Raw genomic sequence first — 20,556 nt, forward strand, 5'->3', positions numbered from 1 at the left:
AGGGGCACAGAAAGAGAGTAAATCCTCATCTAACATGGCAGAAAGTCAATAGATAAACCAAGAAATCGCTATGTAAGCTTATTTTTTTAGTGATAAGGGGGTGACCACCAGAAGAACTAAATGGAGGAACTGATATAAAGGGCTGTGTGTGGGGAGAAAGGGAGAAGGGCCTGTTGCTTTCATTATAAGAACATTTAGGTAACTATTTTGTAAAGAGTGTTCATGCATTACTTTGCTGTATCTTTTAATTCAATCCTATAAAAATAAATAATTATAAGAAATAAAATAAGATTAAATAATTATAAGAAAATAATTATAAGAAATAAAAATAAGAAAACGGGAACACAAAACAGGAAAATTAAAAGGAAAGAGGCACACAACACAGTAAGACCAGTGCGGGAAAGCAGAGGTGGGGTTGGGGGTGGGGCGGGCGGGGCTTCGAAGAGGCGGGGCGCAGGGCCCCGTCCCCCTTAGAGACAGCCCCTACCGAGGGGGCGGGGCGTAGAGCAGAGTTTTCCTCTGGCTCCGCCCACGGCAGGGCGCCCGGGGAGCGTGGGGTCAAGTTCACCCTAGGCCCGGCCCCCTCGGCGCTCGGGGGCGGGGCAGGCTCGTCCCGGGGCAGCCGGGCCGAGAGGGCCTTGCGTCGCGAGAGCGGGCGCAGCCCCGCGCGGTCCTCCGGTGCAGGGCTGCGGTCGGGCCAGGAGCCCGGGTTCGGTGCGGCGGATACCCCAGTCCCTGGCAGTCCCCCGAGGCTCACAGAGAGTCTCTGCGGAGCCCCGCCACGCGAAGGTAAGTGCCGCCAGCCCGCCCTAGCCCTCGCGAGCCCACACCTGGGCGCGGAGGGGCGACAGGTGGCGGCGGGGTGCGGAGCCCGGCAGCAGTCCAGGGTAGGATGGACGCCAGAACGCCTCTTCTGTACCCCCTCGCGCCGCCCATTCTCGCCGCAGCGTGGTCAGCCCAAGCCCCAATACCCCTATCGCTCCGACCCGAGGCCGGCAAACAGGAGTTCGGATTCCATCTTCCCCAACTCCGGCAGCCTGCAGATACAAAGACGTATCCAGCAGATACTTACCGTGTGCCACGGAGTGCCTGCCACTTGGCCAAGTGCTGGGTATATAGAGGTGGGCCCGCGAACATGGTGCCCGCCGCGCTGGAGCTCACAGTCTAGTGGGAAGGACCCACAGCCAGTAGATAATCTACACACATTGTGTAAGCGGTAGAATGTGGTAAGAGCCGTATAGATACAAAGTGCAGGGTGTCGGGCGAGCATTTAACCGGCAGTCCCCATCTGTGAAGGATGCTGGAGCGCAAACTTCAACATAAGTCCAACAGTTCCAGGGTGGAGAACAACAGAGTAAACACATTTTGTTAGAGAATGTGGCTTGTTTGAGGAAAGAAGGTCAGTGGGGCCTGCCTGCAGAGACCCGTGGGGAAACCAGTTGCTGAACTTCCCGCTCTGTAAAATAGGACCGTGCCTGCCCATTGAAGATTGAATTGTTGAATTTACATGACTTAGTGGTGTTCCAGGGGTGAGTAAATGAAGTACAGGGTGGAAACGTTTCTGGATGGATTAGGATGTTGATCTGGACTATAAAGTGTGTGCCTGCCTCTGAGCAAACTCACTTCCCCTCTCCTGGAGTCCTCTTCCCTTGTCTGAGTAGAATCTCTCAGTGTGGTCTCTAAAATGATGCCTGGTTTGATCATTTATTCTGGAAGCATTTAACTAGAACTCACTTTTGACGGGCCCTGAGGGTTCAGAGAGAAATCTGACGCAGGCCTGCCCTCCTGGAGCTCATGTAGGGTGGGCTAGGTGAAGTAAACAGAGTTTCAGCTTGTGGGCTCAGCGCTCTGGGAGCTCAGTGGAGGGCTTCTGACCCTCTGGCCTTGCTGGGAGTGCCCTTCTTCCCTGGCCACGTACCCATTTCCCAGAAAGGCCTCATCTGTTATTGCCAGTTCCATGAGCCCCCAGAACATAGGGCTCACATTCTGACCCTCAGTTACTTGCTCACTTTCACTGGTGGCGTCACCCCCTACAGCTGGCCAAAAAACCTCCCCAGAGGCAGTAACCCTCTGGTCCCTAGCTGAGGACCCCTCAGATCTTGAAACCCCAGGGATTTAGAAGGGGGTTGGGCACTTCAGGGAATACCTGTCAGCCTCTTCGTGTATTTTATTGGCTTGAAGTGTCCCAGTTTCTTCTTCGGCTTTGTTTACACTGTTGCTGTAGGCTTTAGGATTTCCTCCATGAAAACTGGCTGGGAGGCCCGGAGAGTGAGGGAACACAGTTGAGAGAGGAATCTGGAACCGTTTGTGGATAGTGGTAATAAAAACAGAGGACAGACGTTAACAGAAGGATGCTGGAGGAAGAGGGGGAGAGGGCTGTCTTTGTGCAGCCACTCTGTTCCCCCTTGCAGACCGTGGGGAAGGGGTACCGTAGGCCAGGCCACTGCAGACCTGGATCTAGATTCTTTTTTTTTTTTTTTTTTAAGATTTTATTTATCTATTTGACAAAGAGAGCACAAGCAAGGGGAGCGAGAGAAGCCCGATATGGGACTCGATCCTAGGACCCTGGGATCATGACCCGAGCCGAAGGCAGACGCTTAACTGACTGAGCCACCCAGGCGCCCCTGGGTCCAGATTCTTATTCCTTACTTCCCAGCTTTGTGATGGACCCTAGCAGATCACTTATCCTCTGATTGTGCAAACTTAACAATGCTTGGCATATAGGTGGCCCTGAAGAAATATTAACCCCCACTTCCCCTAAATGAACTAAAATAGGAATAATAATAATGCCTAGGTCAGAGGATTATGGGATTTAATGAGTTAGTGTACCTAAAATATATTGAGCAGTGTCTAACATGTAGGAAGTTGCTACTGCTGATGTTATTGTTCTTATTCCTTACTTTGGGCAAAAATTTGTGAAACCAGGCAGGGGGAGGGTGGGAGGTAGGGGTGAGGGGGTGGCTCTGTGGGTCTGTGCAGGGCGATTAGCTGAGGAGCTGGGTTATCTGTGGCACTGGTTTTACCGGAAAGCTTCAGCCCAGACCAGAGAAAGGAACATTCTGCTGATAAAAGGCCTCCTGGGGAGCCACATGTCAGAAGGCCTGGAGTTTGGGTCTTGGAAGACTCTAGCCAGAGAAACAGAGCAAAAGCTAAGGGGTAAGGGAGGGGGTGGGGACCAGGGTGAAAAAGATCTAAAATTGTCTTGTTCAGTTTGTATCTCTAACCCACAGCTCGGTGTGGGTCCCCTGTGAGGGGCTGCCCCTGCCCCATGCTGATCTTCATAGGGGTTTGGTAATTGCCTAAGACTGGTCAGGGAGCTGGGGAATGCAGTCCTGTAAAGCCTGCATCCAGCAGAGTACTGGGCCCAGAATGAATGGTGAATGGATGAATGAATGAATATAAACCCGAGAGGCAGACTTCTCTGTGTTAAAGTGTGCTGATTAAAAGAAAGGAGTATGGGGCACCTGGGTGGCTCAGTTGGTTGGGCACCTGACTTCGGCTCAGGTCATGATCTCAGGGTCCTGGGATGGAGTCCCATGTCCGACTCTACGTGCAGCAGGAAGCCTGCTGGTCCCTCCCTCTCTTCCTCTACTACCCTCCCCCCCCCCCCCCCGGCTTATGCACACTCTCTCTCAAATAAATAAAATGTTAAAAAAAAAAAATAAAGGAGTATGAAGATAGGCAAAATAGCTAGTGTTTTTAAGTACTTGCTCATGGCCAAGTATTTTCATGTATGTTGCAGCGTTGTGGTGAACACTGCAGCTTTGGAGTCTGATAAAATTGCTTATGTGACCTCACATGCATCGTAGTAACTCTCAAAAGGTCAGTTTTTGCATCGGGAAAATGGGAATCATTGTGTAGCAGGGGTGCAGGGATGCAAGAGTACCTGGCTCTGGAGGGTTTCAAACAGACCAGGTTTGGCCACTCACCGCTGACAAAATGCAAAGGCAGAGGGACCAGGACCAGTGGTGGTGAAACAAGAAAGGAATTTATTTCAGTGAGGCCAACACCAGGGAGCCAGCAGACTAACATCTTAAAGATTATTGCCAAAGTGCCAAAAATACTTCCTTTATATAAGGAAAAGATGGGACAAAGGTCAGTGGGTACAGGCAGGTGGGCAGTGAAGGTCAGGTCGATCAGTGTCTTGGGGTCAGTCCTGGGGGCCTTGCTGGCTCAGGGCAGTCCTTATGGCTTGACGGGGTAGTTTCGGTTCCCATCGGGGATGCTTTCCTGCAGGGTCTCTTGCCTAGTTAAGAGATGAAGTGGGAAGAACTTAATTAGGAAGCTTGAGGTGGAAAGGGAAGTAGATGAAGTCCTCTTTCAATAGTACGAACTCCCAGGGCTGTTAGGAGGATTACGTAATGCTCCTATCCTGGGTGTGCAGACTGTGGTATGGTGAGTGCTCAGGCAGTAATAGTTGCTGTTATTACCGTATTTATCAGTCCTCCAAATGATCTCCACTGTGATGTGGAAACAGAAGGTGGCAGACACAGACGGGTGGCGTTGATTCTGAACTCAGCCCCATGGAGAAGCAAAGACTCTCCGCAGTCACTAGCCAGACAACTCTTGTGAAAGTTAAGTCAACTTATGTGCATTTCATTCATTACTTAAAGCACTTGACTATGTGAAATCTTAAAAGGAAAAAAACCCTGCAAAATGATAATTTATGTGCCTTTCAAGTTCAGGTATTTTATCATCTAGATAAATCTTCCGTGCCTCTATGTAAAACCACTTTGGGCTGTCAAAGCTCTTAAATAAAGTGGCTTGTCCTGACCAGTGTCTGTCTTTGCTCGTTTATCATGGTTCTCTGGTGAAGACAGACGGATCCCATTTTGCAGGGCAGGCCTCGGGATGGCAGCTTCTACCCCACTGTTTTAGCCACGCACTTCTGCGTGGTGGTGTTTAGCCAACCACGGTGGACTGACGGCCCCCTCATTGTTGTCTCTCTCACGTGCACACAGACCCACAGCCCTAACCTGGGAAATAGGAATAGAAAGGCATTTGTTCTGTTGCTAGTATGAATCTGGGGAAATCTAAGGTACACAGTGATGGTTTGGGTGAGGGTGGCAGAGTCTTCTGGAAGTGAGAGCTGTCTCTTCTTTCTCCCTAGGAATGCCACCTCTGGGCCTGGCCTCCTGTCCAGTGTAGGTGTGATCTGTATATCTCCATGCCTCCCTGCCGTCCCTGCCCTTGACCAAAAAAAAAAATCCTAAAGCCAGAGTCCCTGGAGCAGCTATAGAGACACGGTCTGTTGCAGGAAAGCTTTTCTGAATTGTCCCTGCCTTCCCACAGTCTTCTAACCTCTGCTGGGCTTGCCCTTCTCCAGTGGACCCAGGCTTTCCCCTTGCTGGGCTGTGAGCACTTCCACAGCTGTTGGACTAAGCGTTCCTGGTCCCCAGCACCGTGCCTGGCTCTTTGTCCTCCATCCCTCCCTGCCTCCCTTCCCTTTCTTCCTTTTCCAGCTTCTTCAGGCAGGGCCGTGGGGATTAGAATGCTGAGTCAAAAGTGCCGCAGTCTCAACCCTCATGGGGCCCGTAGACATCATGAGACAGGTTGTTATGAAAGGCAGAATTAAGCACATCAACACACACAATGTCATGTTATAAACTGGGTTAACTGTAGGAAGGAGAGGCCTGGCATGCCATGAGCATGTGAAAAGGTGGGACAGTTACAGAAATCTAGTCAGTATCAGTATAAAGTATGTCCACAAATGTTGGTTAGAGGCTTATACTCATTTATGTATATACCTTGAAGACCGGTGGATGGCATTTTTCTGTAAATTCTGGTAAACTGTGGTTTATGCTGCCAGGATAATCTTACAAGAAGGGTGTTTTAAAAAGTAGTTGTGCTTTAGCTTCGAAATGGGAGAAGAATGCTAATGGTCAATTTACTTAACCCTTTGAAGATTGCAGAGCCCCTCTTTGGGTTGTCTCCTTGGGTGTTCCCTTCCTCAGCCTCACACATGCGCCAGGTAGTGGCAACAAACAGACGACTGGCTCGCTGAGGCTAAACCATGCTAGCCACAGCCACCAGCAGCCCTGCTGTGGGCCCTGGAGCTCTCTCCCTTCCCAGTGACAGGCTCCGTCTGAAAGCCTGTTTTCTCTTTCTTTGATAGCCCTGTGCACACAGGCCGAGTCAGGTTCCAGCATAGATTTTCTCACGTTGCGGCTAGTGACCTGCCATCCGGGAGGAAAGAAGTGTCAAGCTGACTGCTCTTGTCCAGGAGGGCGGGGCTACCTGGCTGCATGTACCTGCGGCAGGGCCCCGACCCCTGCAGAGCCCGCTTTCCCTCTACCAGAGGGACACCATGCCTGCCTTCAGGCCCCTACAGTTCCAATGAGAGCAAGGAGAAAATAACACAAAAGGAAGGTTTTAAATAAGACATGATCCCAACAGCCCCAGGAACCATTCTGTCTTCTGGACTGAGTATTTATTAGAGTTACTTTATTTGGCCCGAGTGGATGACAAAATACATCTTCGATTGCCCCCCAGTCTTAGCCGTGGACCCGATTACAAGAAATGAGCTACCACCTTCCCCGAAGCAAAGGAAGGCAAGTAGCATTGCAGGGCAGAGATTGAGAAGGCCAGTCTCGGTGGGATGGGTGTGACTGCCATGTTCTCAGGGCACAGCTTTCACAGGACTGTCATCGTGTGGCCCTGAGCCATGGAGGAAAGAAGGGGCTCTGGAAATCTCCCTCCCATAAGGCTGACACACACGGACGGTATTTATTCCTCTTGGGAATAAGTTAAGTAGTAGGTACTTATGAAAAAAGGTTCTGGGGGGTAAATGTGTCCATCAGTCAACCTGGAACTTTTCAGAGCTCCTAAGACGGTTTTAAATTAGAGCCAGTCTTCTCCCTCCCCCTGCCCCCCGCCCACCTGTCCCCCTCCCTGGCTTCCTCCTCTACAAGGGAACTGTCAAGGCAGGACACAGCCCAGGGACGAGTGTTGGAACTGACTTGCAGCGGCAGAGTGGACATGGTTGAAGGCAGACACGAAGGGTTTAGCGCCTTGGTTGTGGTCCTTCCCACCTGGTCAGTGTTTGGCAGAGGAGGGAGCGTGGAGCAAGGCTGACCCACACAGTTCAGCCTAATTCCATGCTAGCCACAGCCACCAGCAGCCCTGCTGTCAGTCTGCCCGCTGAAAAGCCTTTGCAGTTGAGGAGGGAAAAGAATGATGGAAACAAGTGATGGAACTAACCCGGATTGGGGCCCAGTAAGTGGCCTGTGGGAGAGCGTGAATGGCCGTGTCAGCAAGGGGGTCACACCAGTCCAGATAAAGAGCAGTCTTTCGAAGTCTCTCTGTGAGCAGGTGATCATTAGGGCAGAATGCCTATTACGTGAATTAGTGTGGAGGAGTCTAACTTGAAATTATTATCCACTTTCAGATGTTCATTTGAAGGATCAGAAATGGGTGTTTATTGCACAGACCCTATGGTTAGTATCAAAGACGGCTTTGCTTTTTATTTCTCCCATCTGTTCTTCTTCTATGTAATTTTTATAATGCCATTCATCAGCTTTGTCTTTGTGTGTGTGTGTGTGTGTGTGTGTGTGTGTGTGTGAAGGAGGAGACCAGTGTTGTACCCACTTTATATTTTATGAGTAATCAGAGGACTGCAGATGATACAAGTAGGAAGGCTGCCTGTTTCAGGGGTCCCTGGAATGCTACCAAGCCTTTGGCTTCTGGGATTCTGTCTTAAAATAATTTGAAAAGTGAAAAAAGCCACTGTATAAAGATTCATCATTATTTATAATGGTGAAAACTTACAAGTGACCTGAATATATAGCATAGGAGAGTGTGGTAGCCACAGAAAATTAGGTTGATGGAATATTATGCAGTACTTAAAACTGTGGAGATTAGTAACTTGGGAAGTCATTACATGCTCAGGGAACAGAATGCGATTACATTAAGTACATATTCAGGAAAACAGTCTGCAAGGAATGCCTCCAAGGGAACAAGAATTGCTCTAGAACAGAGGAACTAGGGATAACTTTTTTTCACATTTCCAACTTTCTGTATTGTATTTCGACTCCCTGAAAAAAAAAATCCTAAAACAAGCTAAGTTAAATAATGACCTTTATGTTGTTTGCAGTTTTAAGGGCACTACACTTATGGCCTTCTCCTGATTAAATCTTTCAATCAATAATTTCTAACACCAGGGTTGGCTCCCTGCCTCCATGTCTCTGGCCAAAGGACATTCTCTGGGTCCACGAGGTAAGTGCCCGGCAGATGTGCTCACTCTGGCTTGTAGGTTCAGATGCTCAGGGGGTTTTAAGGTGGAGAAGGCTATAGCTCCTCCCTGCCTTGCAGCTTCATATCCTTCTGCTAGCCTTCCTCATCCTTGTTCCTCACTGGTGGGATGGGACAGGGTATTTGGGTTTACAATCTTTGAGGGCCTTGGTAAAGTTTCAGCAACCTCTGCCCTCAACACACACACACACACACACACACACACACACACACACACACACACACACACTTCCTAGGTCAGCAATTGTCTCGGCAGCCTTGCCTTGCTCTGGCGTCCTGTCCTGTACACTTCCTAGGTCAGCAATTGTCTCGGCAGCCTTGCCTTGCTCTGGCGTCCTGTCCTGCTCATGCCTTGGTACTCCAGTACCTCTGGTACTGGGTTTTATATTCTTAATACCAACTGTCCCTGAGTTGGCCCTAAACCCATGCATCCTCTCTGCCTGGCACTGGCAAGGGCCTAGTGCTTGGCCAGTGGTATATCCTAAAGCAGCAGTTCTCAAACTCACTCAATTGGCCACAATTGGGACATCATAACACGCATCTTTATTTGAGACAAGAGTTGAGTCTGGTGATGTATTTGGGAAGAGATCACGTGAAGCACTAGCAGAAAATAGGGAAACGAGCCAGACAAGCACATCATTGAGCAGGTCACTGGTGTGGACCCCTGGAGTTTAAATCGGTTGGTAATCTCTGGCAGCCAGTGTAGAACACCCATCCCAGAGTTAGCCTCTCATGGGGAGTGGGAGCTGAATATATAACCACCATTGCTGTCCATCATTGGTTGAGCATTGCTCCTTATGTGGAGTTAATTCTCTGGGACTTCTGGCAGCTTCCATTTCCCAGGTGGAGCATCAGGGCAAAGGGATGCAGATGCAAGCACGTGGAAGTCAAGCTGGCTTTCCTTGAGACTGAGGCCTGAGGGGCGCCTGGGTGGCTCAGTCAGTTAAGCATCTACCTTCAGCTCAGGTCATGATCCCAGGGTCCTGGGGTCAGGCTCCCCACTCTGTGGGGAGTCTGCTTGTCCCTCTGCCTCTCCCCACTGCTCATGCTCACTCACTCTCTCGAAAATAAATAAGTAAAATCTTAGAACAACAACAAAACAGAAAACAGGGAGGCCTGAATGCTCGGGGCACAGCACTAACAGCATCTGCTCTGACATTCTTCCCTAAGCACCGTGAACATTATCAATGTACTAAATTGAAAATGACCAAATCTGCAATTCTGTGCTGAATCAGAGACCCTTTTATACTAAATTGAAGACTGCGTTAAGTAGTAACCAACCCCAGAAGTTTATGAAAAAACTGTGGGAAGAAATCTTTAAGAAAAATATTACCATATTTTCCCCTGTGAACTGGGATGGCGTATTAATATTTGACTTAAGTGGCACTAGTGTTCACAGCTGTACGGTTTGAGCACCACCACTTCAGAAGAGGGCGTGAGTGTGTAATAAGATTGATCTTTATCGTGGCAATGTTTCCACCTCTGTTGTACCTTGACTTTTTTCTGTCATTTCTCAAGTACATTAAGATGATCTTAAAAGAAAAATTCATTGGGAGACAACATTTAAACTCCTTTGTCAACCCATGATTATATCCCCAGTGCCATGTTTTAATATTAATACTGGATTCACCATACTGACACTAATACCAAAGGATGGGAGAGAATTCCTGTAGTTATGGCTTTAGGCACTATGATAAATGTTTTTTGTAGTCATTGCCTTTATGTAGAAACACTCCATCTCCAATTAAAGATTTACTAAGCTCTTCATCAAAATATCTCTTCACAGTTGAGGCATACAAAATGGTTGTGTTGACATTTCAACTTAATTCACGCTATAGTTTTGTGGGTCTCAATCCATTTTATATGCTTGGTTTTTGTTGGTTTGTTTTTTTCTCTGCATGGAGGAGGAATAGTGGCAGAAATGGGGGGGTAATGCAGATTCTAGAAACATTTTCCATGTACTTACTATTACTAACTCTATTGGCATATTTGTCACCACAAATGAAGGCCTTACTCCAAGAGATGATTTAAAATTGCTCATGTAGCGAGCTCAGTAGAGTTGAGTGGCTAAACCATTTGCTGTGAGTTAGGGGCTTTTTACAATTTGTATAGAAAAGATTCAGGATCCCGGTGTTTTAGAGAAATGTGGCCATTTTCCTTCAAGCCACGGTTCAACGTGCAGTTCTGCAAAGAATGAGACTATGAGTAGCTGGTGTTAATGCCCCGTCCCTGTGTCCTGTGTGCGTGGCAGACATTCCTCGGTGTGTCCTCCTGCGTCCCCCTCTGCAAAGTGCCCCTGCAGCCACTGCCCCTCATCAGTACCGGCTCACTGGGCGAGGCCTGTGCACTCTCCACGCTCTTGCACACCTTCTTACTCATCCTTGCCATTGCCATGAACCATCAACAAAGGAATCTTTCCTAGTCTCTCTACCAAAAAAAAAGATGAATGCAAGAGGAGGTAGTTGGTTTGATCACCTTGTGCCTTCTCGTTCCTGTGTCTGCCATGCATATGGTGGTTATTCCCTTTGTCAGTGTTTGTCTCCCTTCCTTTTTTCCTTCTACCACGCACATTTTATGTTTTTCCTCTCTTCCCTTTTCCCTTTGGTGTTTCTCAGAAGATAAAGCAGGGAGCCCCAGTCTCATAGGCATCGAAATGTTAATTTTTTCCCCTCCCACTTCAGGAAGGCTGCTCTGCTGTAGGTTCCCAGTGACCTCCACATTGCCAAGTCTTCTGGGCCTTCCTTGGACGTATCTTCTGTACAACATGGGATGATTCTGACCATGCTCTGCTCTTGAACCCTTCTTTCTTGGATTTTCCTCCTTGATTTGATTTCTCTCCCTGCTGCCTTTCCTCTGCTGGTGTTTTTGGGAGCGGTGGCGGGGGGTGGGGGGCGGGCAGCCCCAGAGTTCTTCCCTTGGCCTCCTCTCGCCCATACACCCCTCCTGGATGATTTCATCCATTCCCCTGGTTTTTAACAATCGCCTTTACATAGATGCCTCCTGCATCCCCATCTCCATACATCCCCTCTCGCCAGACCTTTGTATCTGGTAGCCTGCTAAATAGTGCCTTTTGTGGTTCCCATGTGACCCAGAGTCAGCATCTTTCACTTGTTCTAGATGATTCATTTTTACAGGGCCAAGCAAATATTTGCCCCTCTCACCTTGTTTCTGCTACCTCCTTGGGGTCATAGGTAAACTGTTGTAAGTTTGTCAGAAAACTTCCATCTTGGAAAATGAAGTGTAGGACAAGGGCACAAACCAGGAGCTAATCCTCAGAACTTAGGGGCTTAAAAGCAAACAGTCATTTAATAAGCATCTCTCACAGTTGCAGGGGTTGACTAGACTCAGCTGGGCAGGTCTTGCTCTGGGTCTCTCATTTAGTGGCAGTTAGATGGCTGGGGCCATCTCAGGGCCTGGTGGCCGGGACCTGGGCCAGGAATGCATTGTCACGTAGCCTGGGTTCCTCACAGCATGGCAGCTGGATTCTCAGAATAGGTGTCCTCGGGGGCCAACCTCAGAAGTCTCATAGTGTCACTTTTGCCCTGTTTACCATCCTGCCCAGCTTTAAGGGGATGAGACATAGACACACCTCTGGATAGAAGGCCTGTCACATTTTGGTTATGCTGGAAAACACATCCAGTCATAGTCCTCACATAATGTCTAACTATTCTTTTGAGAACACCTGGAAAGTCACAGCTTTCTGTTTTGTTTTAAAATTTTTTTTTTGAGTAGGTGACATATTTACATGATTGGAAAGTTAAAATAAGTATAAATGTATACTGTGAAAATGTTCTTTCTCATCCCTTACACATGCCTCCTCATAGACAACCACTGTTTTGTTTCTTTACATACTTCCAGAGTTTATAGGTATTTTTATATTTCGGTTCTGTGCCTTGCTTTTTGTTGTTGTTGTTTAACAATATATCAGGGAGAGATTTCCTTATCAGTACATGGAGGGTCTGCTTTCTCTCCTTCCCTCCCCTCCCGCCCTCTCCCTCTCTGTCACACACACGCACGCACGCAGAGTATTCTACTGTGTGCCTTTACCTTAGTTTTCTTTATTAGCTCTCTATGGGTGGGCACCCGGCTATTGCAGAACTACTGCAGTGCGTAACATTTATATGCTGTCTTTCATGGGAGAGAATACACTGGAAGCCTTCCTCGAGAACTGTAGCCAGCTATGATACGTCACCTCTCATCCCATCATGGCACTTCCCCCGCCTCTCACTGGACCAAGGCCACCTAAAGGTCACGGACTGTGGCACTGTAGCACAGGGGGCTCTGTGTCCACAGCATAAGGAGGAGACCTGTACTGAGGAGGGACAAAGAAGGAAGAGCAGGCGGAGGTGACTAAGGATAGGTTTTCTGGGTGCCCTGGGTTCCCCTTCCTCTGATTTTATTTGTGGCCACATCTCCTAATTTGAGTTACCACTTCAGCCTGCCACCGAAACTGGAATTGGGTCCCACCCTGTTCTGCCTGGTATTGTGGGTCCAGGCCCAAGCCCAGTTTTTTTGTAGTTCCCCTGGTCTCCCGGGAGGCGCTCTCTGACGACTCGTCTTATCCAAAAGTAGCACCATCAGGGGTCGTTGGGGGTGGTAGTCATCCTAGAGTACTAAGATATTGATGAGTTGCTATCGCAAAATAGAATTCTTCTCTTATTGAGGAGATATTCTTAAATCACGTACTTTTTCTGTTTCTGTTAGGAAATGTATTCCTTGAGGAATACACATTGTTTTTGTTAAATTAAGAAGGCCAGACTCGACCCTCCACAAAAAAGATGGACGCTCTCTGGGATGGTGTATGCTCAGGATTTTTTCTGTTGTAAGGAATAGAGACTTCATTCAAACTGGGTTGAGCAAAACTAGGAATATGGCAATAACAGGAAAGTTTCAGGGTATGCACAGCTGGATCTGGGTGCTCAGATAATGGCACTAGGACTCTCACCCACACTCTCTTTTTTAAAGATTTATTTACTTATTTATTTGAGAGAGAGAGAGAGAGAGAGAGAGAGAGTGTGCGCACACCCACAAGCAGGGGGTGTGAGGGGCAGAGGGAGAGGGAGAGAAATTCTTAAGCAGACTCCTCACTGAGTGCAGAGCCTGACTCGGGACTCAATCCCACGACCCTGAGATAACGACCTGAGCTGAAACCAAGAGTCGGATGCTTAACTGACTGAGCCACCCCCTCACCTTCTATTTCAACTCTTCCTATTACTGTGTTGGCTTCACTCTCTAATGTAGGGATGATGGCAACTCCAGGTTTATATGAAGTTTATAGCTCCAGATTTCAGAAGAAGTCACTCTTTTCTCTGATGTCCGTATTGCAAATGAGCTCTGATTTGTCCATTTGTCTCCTGTACTGTCACTTTGCCAGAAAGTTTTCTGAACATCCTGATAGATCTTCCAGAATCATAAGGAGGAGTGGTAGAGCAGCTTTCAAAACAAAGGGATGCAGGACCAACACGTGGAGCTGCCCACTGCAGATGATGATTCAAAATTTGAATTTTAGCTTATAAAGAATACCTGAATTGGAGGTGGTGTCTAGGGGTCAAGAAAAGGTTTATTGTGCCAATCTCTCTACTTTTGTAGTTTTCTGTAATAAAAACTGAGTGGCTCAGTAGGTTGAACGTCCGACTCTTGATTTCGGCTCAGGTCATGATCTCAGGGTCCTGGGATCAAGCCCCGAATTGGGCTCTGAGCTCAGCAGAGTCTGCTTGAGATTCTCCCTTTTCCTCTGCCCCTTCCCCCACTCTCGCATGTGCGTGCACACATACACTCTCTCTCTCTCTCTCTCTCTCTCTCTAAAATAAATAAATAAACCTTTAAAACCAAACCAAAAAAAAAAAAGAGGAACCTTTTTTCCTGCCTTGGTTTGGGAACCTTCAACAATCTTCTGTATCCCTGTACATTTGCTGTTTGATTTCCTGTTTTTCTTTTCATTGTACAAAGAAACCTTAATCTTTATTCCCCTCCGAGCTGGGAATTGGGAGGAAAACACAATAGTTGACTGAAGATTTGTGTGGTATGCTAGGAGGGGGAGTTTGGTGTTAGTCAGTAGGTGCCCTTAAGTCCGTGTCTCCATGGTTCCCAGGACAAAAGCCTTAGAAAATTCCAGTCAGGGGAGAGAAGGATGTCCATGCCATGACCAAGTCAGTATCTCTTCCTCTCATGGTCAGTACTTGGGTCTTGGTCAATGTGGACAGACCAGGTGAGGGTTTCATGGAGTCCTTAACTTTATGATCCATGTACATTGTCAGGGGAAGGCCCACATCCTCAGGTGGTCATAGACTGGCTGCTAGAAGAAATCTTGGCATTTAGATAGACTTTTCAGTTTATAGGTAAGGAAACAGGCCAGAGGGGTTAAGTGACTTGCCCAAAGTCACACAGCAAAGTAGAAAGAGCAGAGCTAGACTAGAGTCTACATAATCTTACTCCTGAGTCTGGTATCCCTTACTAGCTGTGTGACCTTAAGTAAGCCCCATTACCTCTCTGAGCTTCAGTCTCCTCACCTGTGATGATGAACAGAATAATGGCCTTCCAGAAATCTCTGGAACCTGTGAATATGTTAGGTTACATGGCATGGGGGAATTGGGTTGCAGATGAAATTAAGGTTGCTAATCAGCTGACCTTACAATTATCTTGGATTATCCAGATGGGGTCGATGTAGTCACAAACATTCTTACAAGTGAAAGCAGAAGGCAGGGGCACCTGGGTGGCTCAGTCGATTAAGCATCTACCTTTGGCTCAGGTCATGATCCCAGAATCCTGGGATCAAGTCCCGCATCAGGCTCCCTGCTTAGCAGGGAGTCTGCTTCTCCCTCTACCCTCCCCCCACCACCTTGCTCATGATCTCGATCTCTCTCTCTCTCTCTCTCTCTCTCTCTCTCTCTCTCTCTCAAATAAATAAATAAAATCTTTCAAAAAAAAAGTGGAAGGCAGGACATTCCATTGGACTAATGCAGTGTGAGGAGGACAGGGCCAGCCATGCTTGGCTTCGAAGAGGGAGGGGGCATGAGCTGAGGAATGTGACAGCCTATGACAGCTGGAAAAGGCAAGAAGCAAATTTTCCCCTGGAGCTCCAGAAAGGAGTGTGGCACTTCTGACACCTGGATTTTAATTAGCGAGACCCCTTTTGGATTTTTGACCTCCGGAACTATAAAATAATACAATGTGTGTTGCTTTAAGCCACTAAGTTTGGGGTAATTTGTTACAGCAGCAACAGAAAACTGCGTCAATAAAGGCGGATAGTCATGCCCGCCTCAAAAAAATTGCAGCACGGGGTCAGGAAGATAATGTTCGAAAATTACCCAGCGAAGCTCCCGGAACATAGGAGATGCTTGATAAACACTCATGTTGATGGTGGTGGTGGGGCTGGTGGGGCTGGGCCGTGGTGGTCATTAATATAGAGAGAAAAGGGGGAGTAGCTGACGGCAGGTGTCTTGAGGAGCCAAGGTTGGTGCCTCCGAGGTGAGGTCAGTAGGAGACACCAGATGGCCCAGGTAGGCGACCAAAGGCCCCCCTGACAGAGAGCCCTTCTACTCTCAGAGTCCACAGGCCTTCCTCCTCCAGTTCTCCAGCACGTCATCCGGCCGCGCCATCCTACATTGAGGGAGCGGGAGCTAGGAAAGGCCTGATTCTACGGCCTCTTCCATTAGGTGGAGCCCTGCCTCAGAGAACTGGTAGGATGTGGGCCTCTCTTGGCCTGACACTCACTTGCTCACCCTAATGCCTTTGGCTGCCCTGTGGCCTTAAAGATAATTACTGCCAAGTGTCAGCAGCTGAACTGGGGTGAGCTTGTTATGGCCCAGGCAGTATGCTAGGCGCTCCCTGACAGAGCCTGGGCTACGGTCTCATCCAGTCTTAATGACAGCCGCCTGAGGCACGCCTTATTTCTCATAGTACCCAGGAGCAAACAGAGGCTCTGGGAGCTTAGGCCATTTGCTCAAGGTCAAAGAGCTTGTCAGGGACAGAGCTGGGACTACAAGCAAGGTTCATTTGAGTCCAGATCCAGCCTTCTGGGCAAAACTGGTCACTGGGAGAAGAGAGATGGCCCACCCACGGGCTGACTGGACAGAGTGTGGGGAGTGCTGTGTTTGGATGCAGTGGCCTGTGGGGGCAAGGTCCCCAGGGTCTCTGGAAGGAGGCGCCACTCAAGGGAATGCCCACCACGCCCTCCTGCCCCTCCGGGAATGGTGGGGCCCCCGGGTAGGACAGGGGTGGTGCACATTGGCTTCCCAGGCCCTGTGGGGGTTTTGGCATCTGCTCTGTCCCTCAGGATCGCTGCAACTGCGTCCATCTTTCCTTTGCTCAGAAGGCATACACCGACATCCGGACTGGTGTTAGAGGATATTGAGCAATTTTTTGTTAATTATTGTTAATTTTGTCAGGAGTGATCATGATACTATGGATAAAAGAGAAACTCTCCTATTTTTAGAAAGTGTCCTTTATATTTGAAGTATTTAGAGGTGAAATGTCATGGTTTTTACAATGTACTTTAATATGCTTCCAGGGAAAAAAGACGAAGTAAACCTGGAAATGTGTTAATGACCATTTGGAGACCTCTGTGTGGCAGTTCATTATGCTGTTTCCTCTACTTCTCTGTATGTGGTAATTTTGTATAAAAAGTTGGGCTTTTTAATAAAACTCATTCACAGAGCCCTTAGGATGTACTCCATCTTAAGCTAAATGAGACACAGCTCTATACTCTGGAGACCCACCGATGAGTGGCCACCCTGGTAGGGACAAGCCTGGGGGCAGAGGTGGAGGGGTGTGACAGGGCCTGCTGGGGACAGTCCTCGGAGGAGGAGCCGGCTTGGAGAGGAGGTCCTTTGGGGAACCTGGTTCTGGCCTCCCAGTTGTGCAGTTGTTTTTGTCGAGCTGTTGATAGTCCCGAGGCAAGGAACTAAGAGACAGCTGGCCGAGTCTTCTTTAATGCGCGATCACTGAAGGACTCCCCACGGTGTGCGACTGTCCTTCCTCAGGCAGGATGATTTTTCCTTCATAGTGGCATTATTCCTTCGCCGTGTTACCATACAGAAAGGGACTGTGGTGTTTCGTCAAACATCTGGCACATACTGCTTAATAGGAATTCCATTGTTGCTGCGGATTCCCTAGCACATTTTCTTTGGCAAATTCTGTAATCTTTGGAATCTTTTGGGTTTTACATGAAAGTTCATTTTTCAAGCTTAGCGTTGGAAGAGATAATCAGGTTCCCTGATCTCCTGTTAGCCTCCTCTCTCTTTTTATTTTTGTCCTTACCAAAATAGCCAGCTGGTGAAGAGGAGCAGCCCCCAGAGGGTCTATTCTCACCTTATCTTCTCTGTATTTCCAGTGACTTTGCCAAATCGGTGGAACTGTGTTGGGCATCTTTTAATACAGACCTCACGGCTAACACCTAGGCCAGTCTTGGCCAAGTTCTGGTTTGGCTCTCTAAATACAGTGTTATTCTTCAACGAAAACTCGATTTCTTTCCTGTAAGCCCTTGGACATATGAATGCATAATAGGTGACCTCTGAGTGGTAATTTCATAAATTCTTGGTGAAATGAATTGTATCAGATCAATATATCCATGGATTCATCACACTTTTTGAGCTGCGAGGGACTTTAAGATGAATCGGTACAGCTCTGTTAGTGGAGGAAACATTCATTTTAACTGCATAGTCAGTTCTCAATTAACAAGGGTAATGGAGTGGAAGGAGGTCAGTGATAATCAAAAATCATGGTGAAAATAAAATTATAGTCAACACTGGATTTTCTGGGGGCTGATTAACTGGCTTGTGAATTGAGGTTAAGACACAGTGGACCCTAGGATGTCATCACCTTGGTAATCCGTCAACAGGTGCTCACCACCTGGCCTCCACCATCCCACCCTGTCTGACCCAGGGAGGGAAAGGGCTTCCTGGGGGCTAGATCAGGCAGAGCTGGCTAACCTTGGCAGGATTGGTACCGTGACAGCACAGATACCGGTCTCGGGACATAAGTGAGGGCTGCTTTTGGGGCTTGTCCCACCTGCCTGCTCAGCTGTGGTTCTCAAACTTGAGCTGTATCATCACACCTACCAAGACCCAGACTGCTGGGCTCCAGCGCCAGTTTCTGACTCAGCAGGTCTGGAGTGGGGCCTAAGAATTTGAATGTCTAATAAGGTGCCCAGGTGATATTGATACTGCCAGCCCAGGGACCGCACTCGGAGACCTGCTGCTTTTCAAACCATTCTTTCCATCCCAGCTGCGCGTGCGCATTGTCCGCGGAGCTTTTTAAACCTACTGATGCCCTGGATACGCTTTGGCTCTGGAGGTGGGACCCAGGTTTGGGTGTTTTTTAAAACTCTAAAACTCCCAGGTGATTTTAATGTGCATCCGGGATTGACTACACTGCTCTCGGGACTCTTCCCCTACCTCAGTCATCTGCATACAAGGCCATGATTTTTTCTATATCTTAACTCCTTGTATATGTAATACTGCTTTAAATGAAGTTTTGTCATGTAAATACATTCATTTAAAAAGCAAACTATAGGGTCGCCTGGGTGGCTCATTCAGTTGAGCAGCCAGCTCTTGGTTTGGCTCAGGTCAGGATCTCAAGGTCCTGGGATCAGGCTCCACTGATCAGGGAGTGTGCTTGAGGATTCTCTCTCTCCCTCTGCCCTTCCCTCTGCTTACATGCTCTCTCTTTAAAATAAATAAATCTGATCCTCTGGCCACGAGAGAAAAAGATCAGAATACAAGTGTGAGTGACTTCACAACAGAATAACCTCAATTAGGGGATCACTTTCCCTTTAAGAATCAGTCAATAGGAGAATACATGAACCCTGGTATAGCCCAGGAGTGGAATACTGCTCAGCAAGGAGAAGGAAAGAATTGCTGTTGGACACAGCGACCTGGGTGAATCTCAGACATTACGCTAAGCCAAAGCCAGACGGGACTATACACGGTATGAGTCCATTTATATTGAGTTCTAAAACAAGCAAAACTAATCTATGTTGGAAAAAATTCAGAATTGGGGTTGTTCGGGGGAAGGGGGACAGGGAGATTGGGAAGGGACAGGAGAGGGCTTTCTAGGGTGATAGGATGTTCTGTATTTTCATAAGGCTTGAAGTTACGTGGGTCCGTGCATTTGTCAAAACATGTTGAATGGTTACCCTCAAGATGTGTGCATTTGGTTATATGTTCAAAAAGAAAAAAACACTGAACAAATAAGGAACTCCAGCTAATGATATGCATGCCAGAGTGTTTAGGGAGAAGTGCGCTGCTATCTGTATCTTACTTTGAAAGGCATCAAAAAAAAAAAAAAAGGAATGGATAGAGGGGTAGGTATGGGACCGAGCAAGCATAATAAAACCATTTGTGATGGAATCTAGGTGGGGGGTATCCAGGTGTTCATTTAAAATTCTCTCGACTTTGCAGTATGTTTGAAAATCTTTCGCATTAAAGATTGGGGGGAAATGGACATAGACCTTCAGAAGAACAAACAAGCGTTCCACCCGCATGCCTGAGCTCTCCAGCCATTGCCACTCTGGTGGGTCTTGCAGAAGACAGATAGACTGGAGGATCAGAGGGGTGAGCCAGGAGGGAAGGACGGGGTCCTTAAGAGAGGCTGCTGAGCTGGGAAAGGAGTGTGGCTCCCCTGTGCTGGGCCCGCTGCAAGAGGAGAAAGCAGAGGGCCCTTCCTTCACCTGTGCCGTGGCCTGGAGAGTCCCTCGGGCATTGCCTTAGTCATGAGCCCTGGGAGGGGCCATGCGGCGGCTGTGTTACCTGTGATCCGCAAACACCACCCGGGCTGGACGCTACCACAGAAAGGTTGGTACGAGTGAGGAAGAGAGGAGCCTTCCCCAGCTCCCCCAACCAGCAGCACTCCCAAACATGTTGCCCCAGTGTCTCACTGGATATCCTGAGCCCAGATGTGGCTGGGGGGAAAGTGGGGTGCTGGGCCATGAGCTTACCATCATGGGGCTCAGGCAGGTGCAGTGGCAAGGGCAGCCTTCTCAGGCCTGGGACTGGGCTCTCCAGAGGGCCCCACTGACCAGGGACCTGTTGGGCCCTCCCCACCCTCAGCAAACCCCCATGATATACCACAGCACACCCACAACACAGCTCCCCAACACCCCCCGCCCCCACTGTAATCCCATAGGACAATCCCAACACCAACCTCAGGTCACACCCTCACAGTAGACCCTCACAGCCCATCCATCCCACGATACACCCCCACAGCATAACCCCCCTGAAACATCCCCCCCACAACATGATTTCCACCACACACTGTGCAGTACAGCCCCTCTATCACCTACACTTGACCCCCCCCACACATCCACAG

The 20,556-nt window shown here is 48.4% G+C and overlaps 1 protein-coding gene across 3 annotated transcripts in view; it reads left to right on the forward strand.

Moving 5' to 3' along the window:
- The first annotated feature begins 606 nt into the window (after window positions 1-606).
- The window catches only part of NMNAT3 (nicotinamide nucleotide adenylyltransferase 3), a 121,063-nt gene continuing 101,113 nt past the window's right edge, over window positions 607-20,556 (forward strand). Inside the window, exons 1-3 of one of the 3 annotated variants that reach the window (XM_028099235.2) lie at window positions 709-789; window positions 7,388-7,436; window positions 8,160-8,214. In XM_028099235.2, the coding sequence (XP_027955036.2) occupies window positions 7,410-7,436; window positions 8,160-8,214 (82 nt within the window). In that variant the 5' untranslated portion in view covers window positions 709-789; window positions 7,388-7,409. Of the gene's footprint in view, window positions 790-7,387; window positions 7,437-8,159; window positions 8,215-20,556 lie in introns of all 3 variants that reach the window. The other 2 variants (XM_028099237.2, XM_028099236.2) reach the window with 2 other exon arrangements.

The sequence above is a fragment of the Eumetopias jubatus genome, unplaced genomic scaffold, assembly GCF_037043125.1.
Source record: "Eumetopias jubatus isolate StellerSeaLion01/CBP00866 unplaced genomic scaffold, mEumJub1_p1.0 scaffold_1, whole genome shotgun sequence".
Lineage (NCBI taxonomy): Eukaryota > Metazoa > Chordata > Mammalia > Carnivora > Otariidae > Eumetopias > Eumetopias jubatus.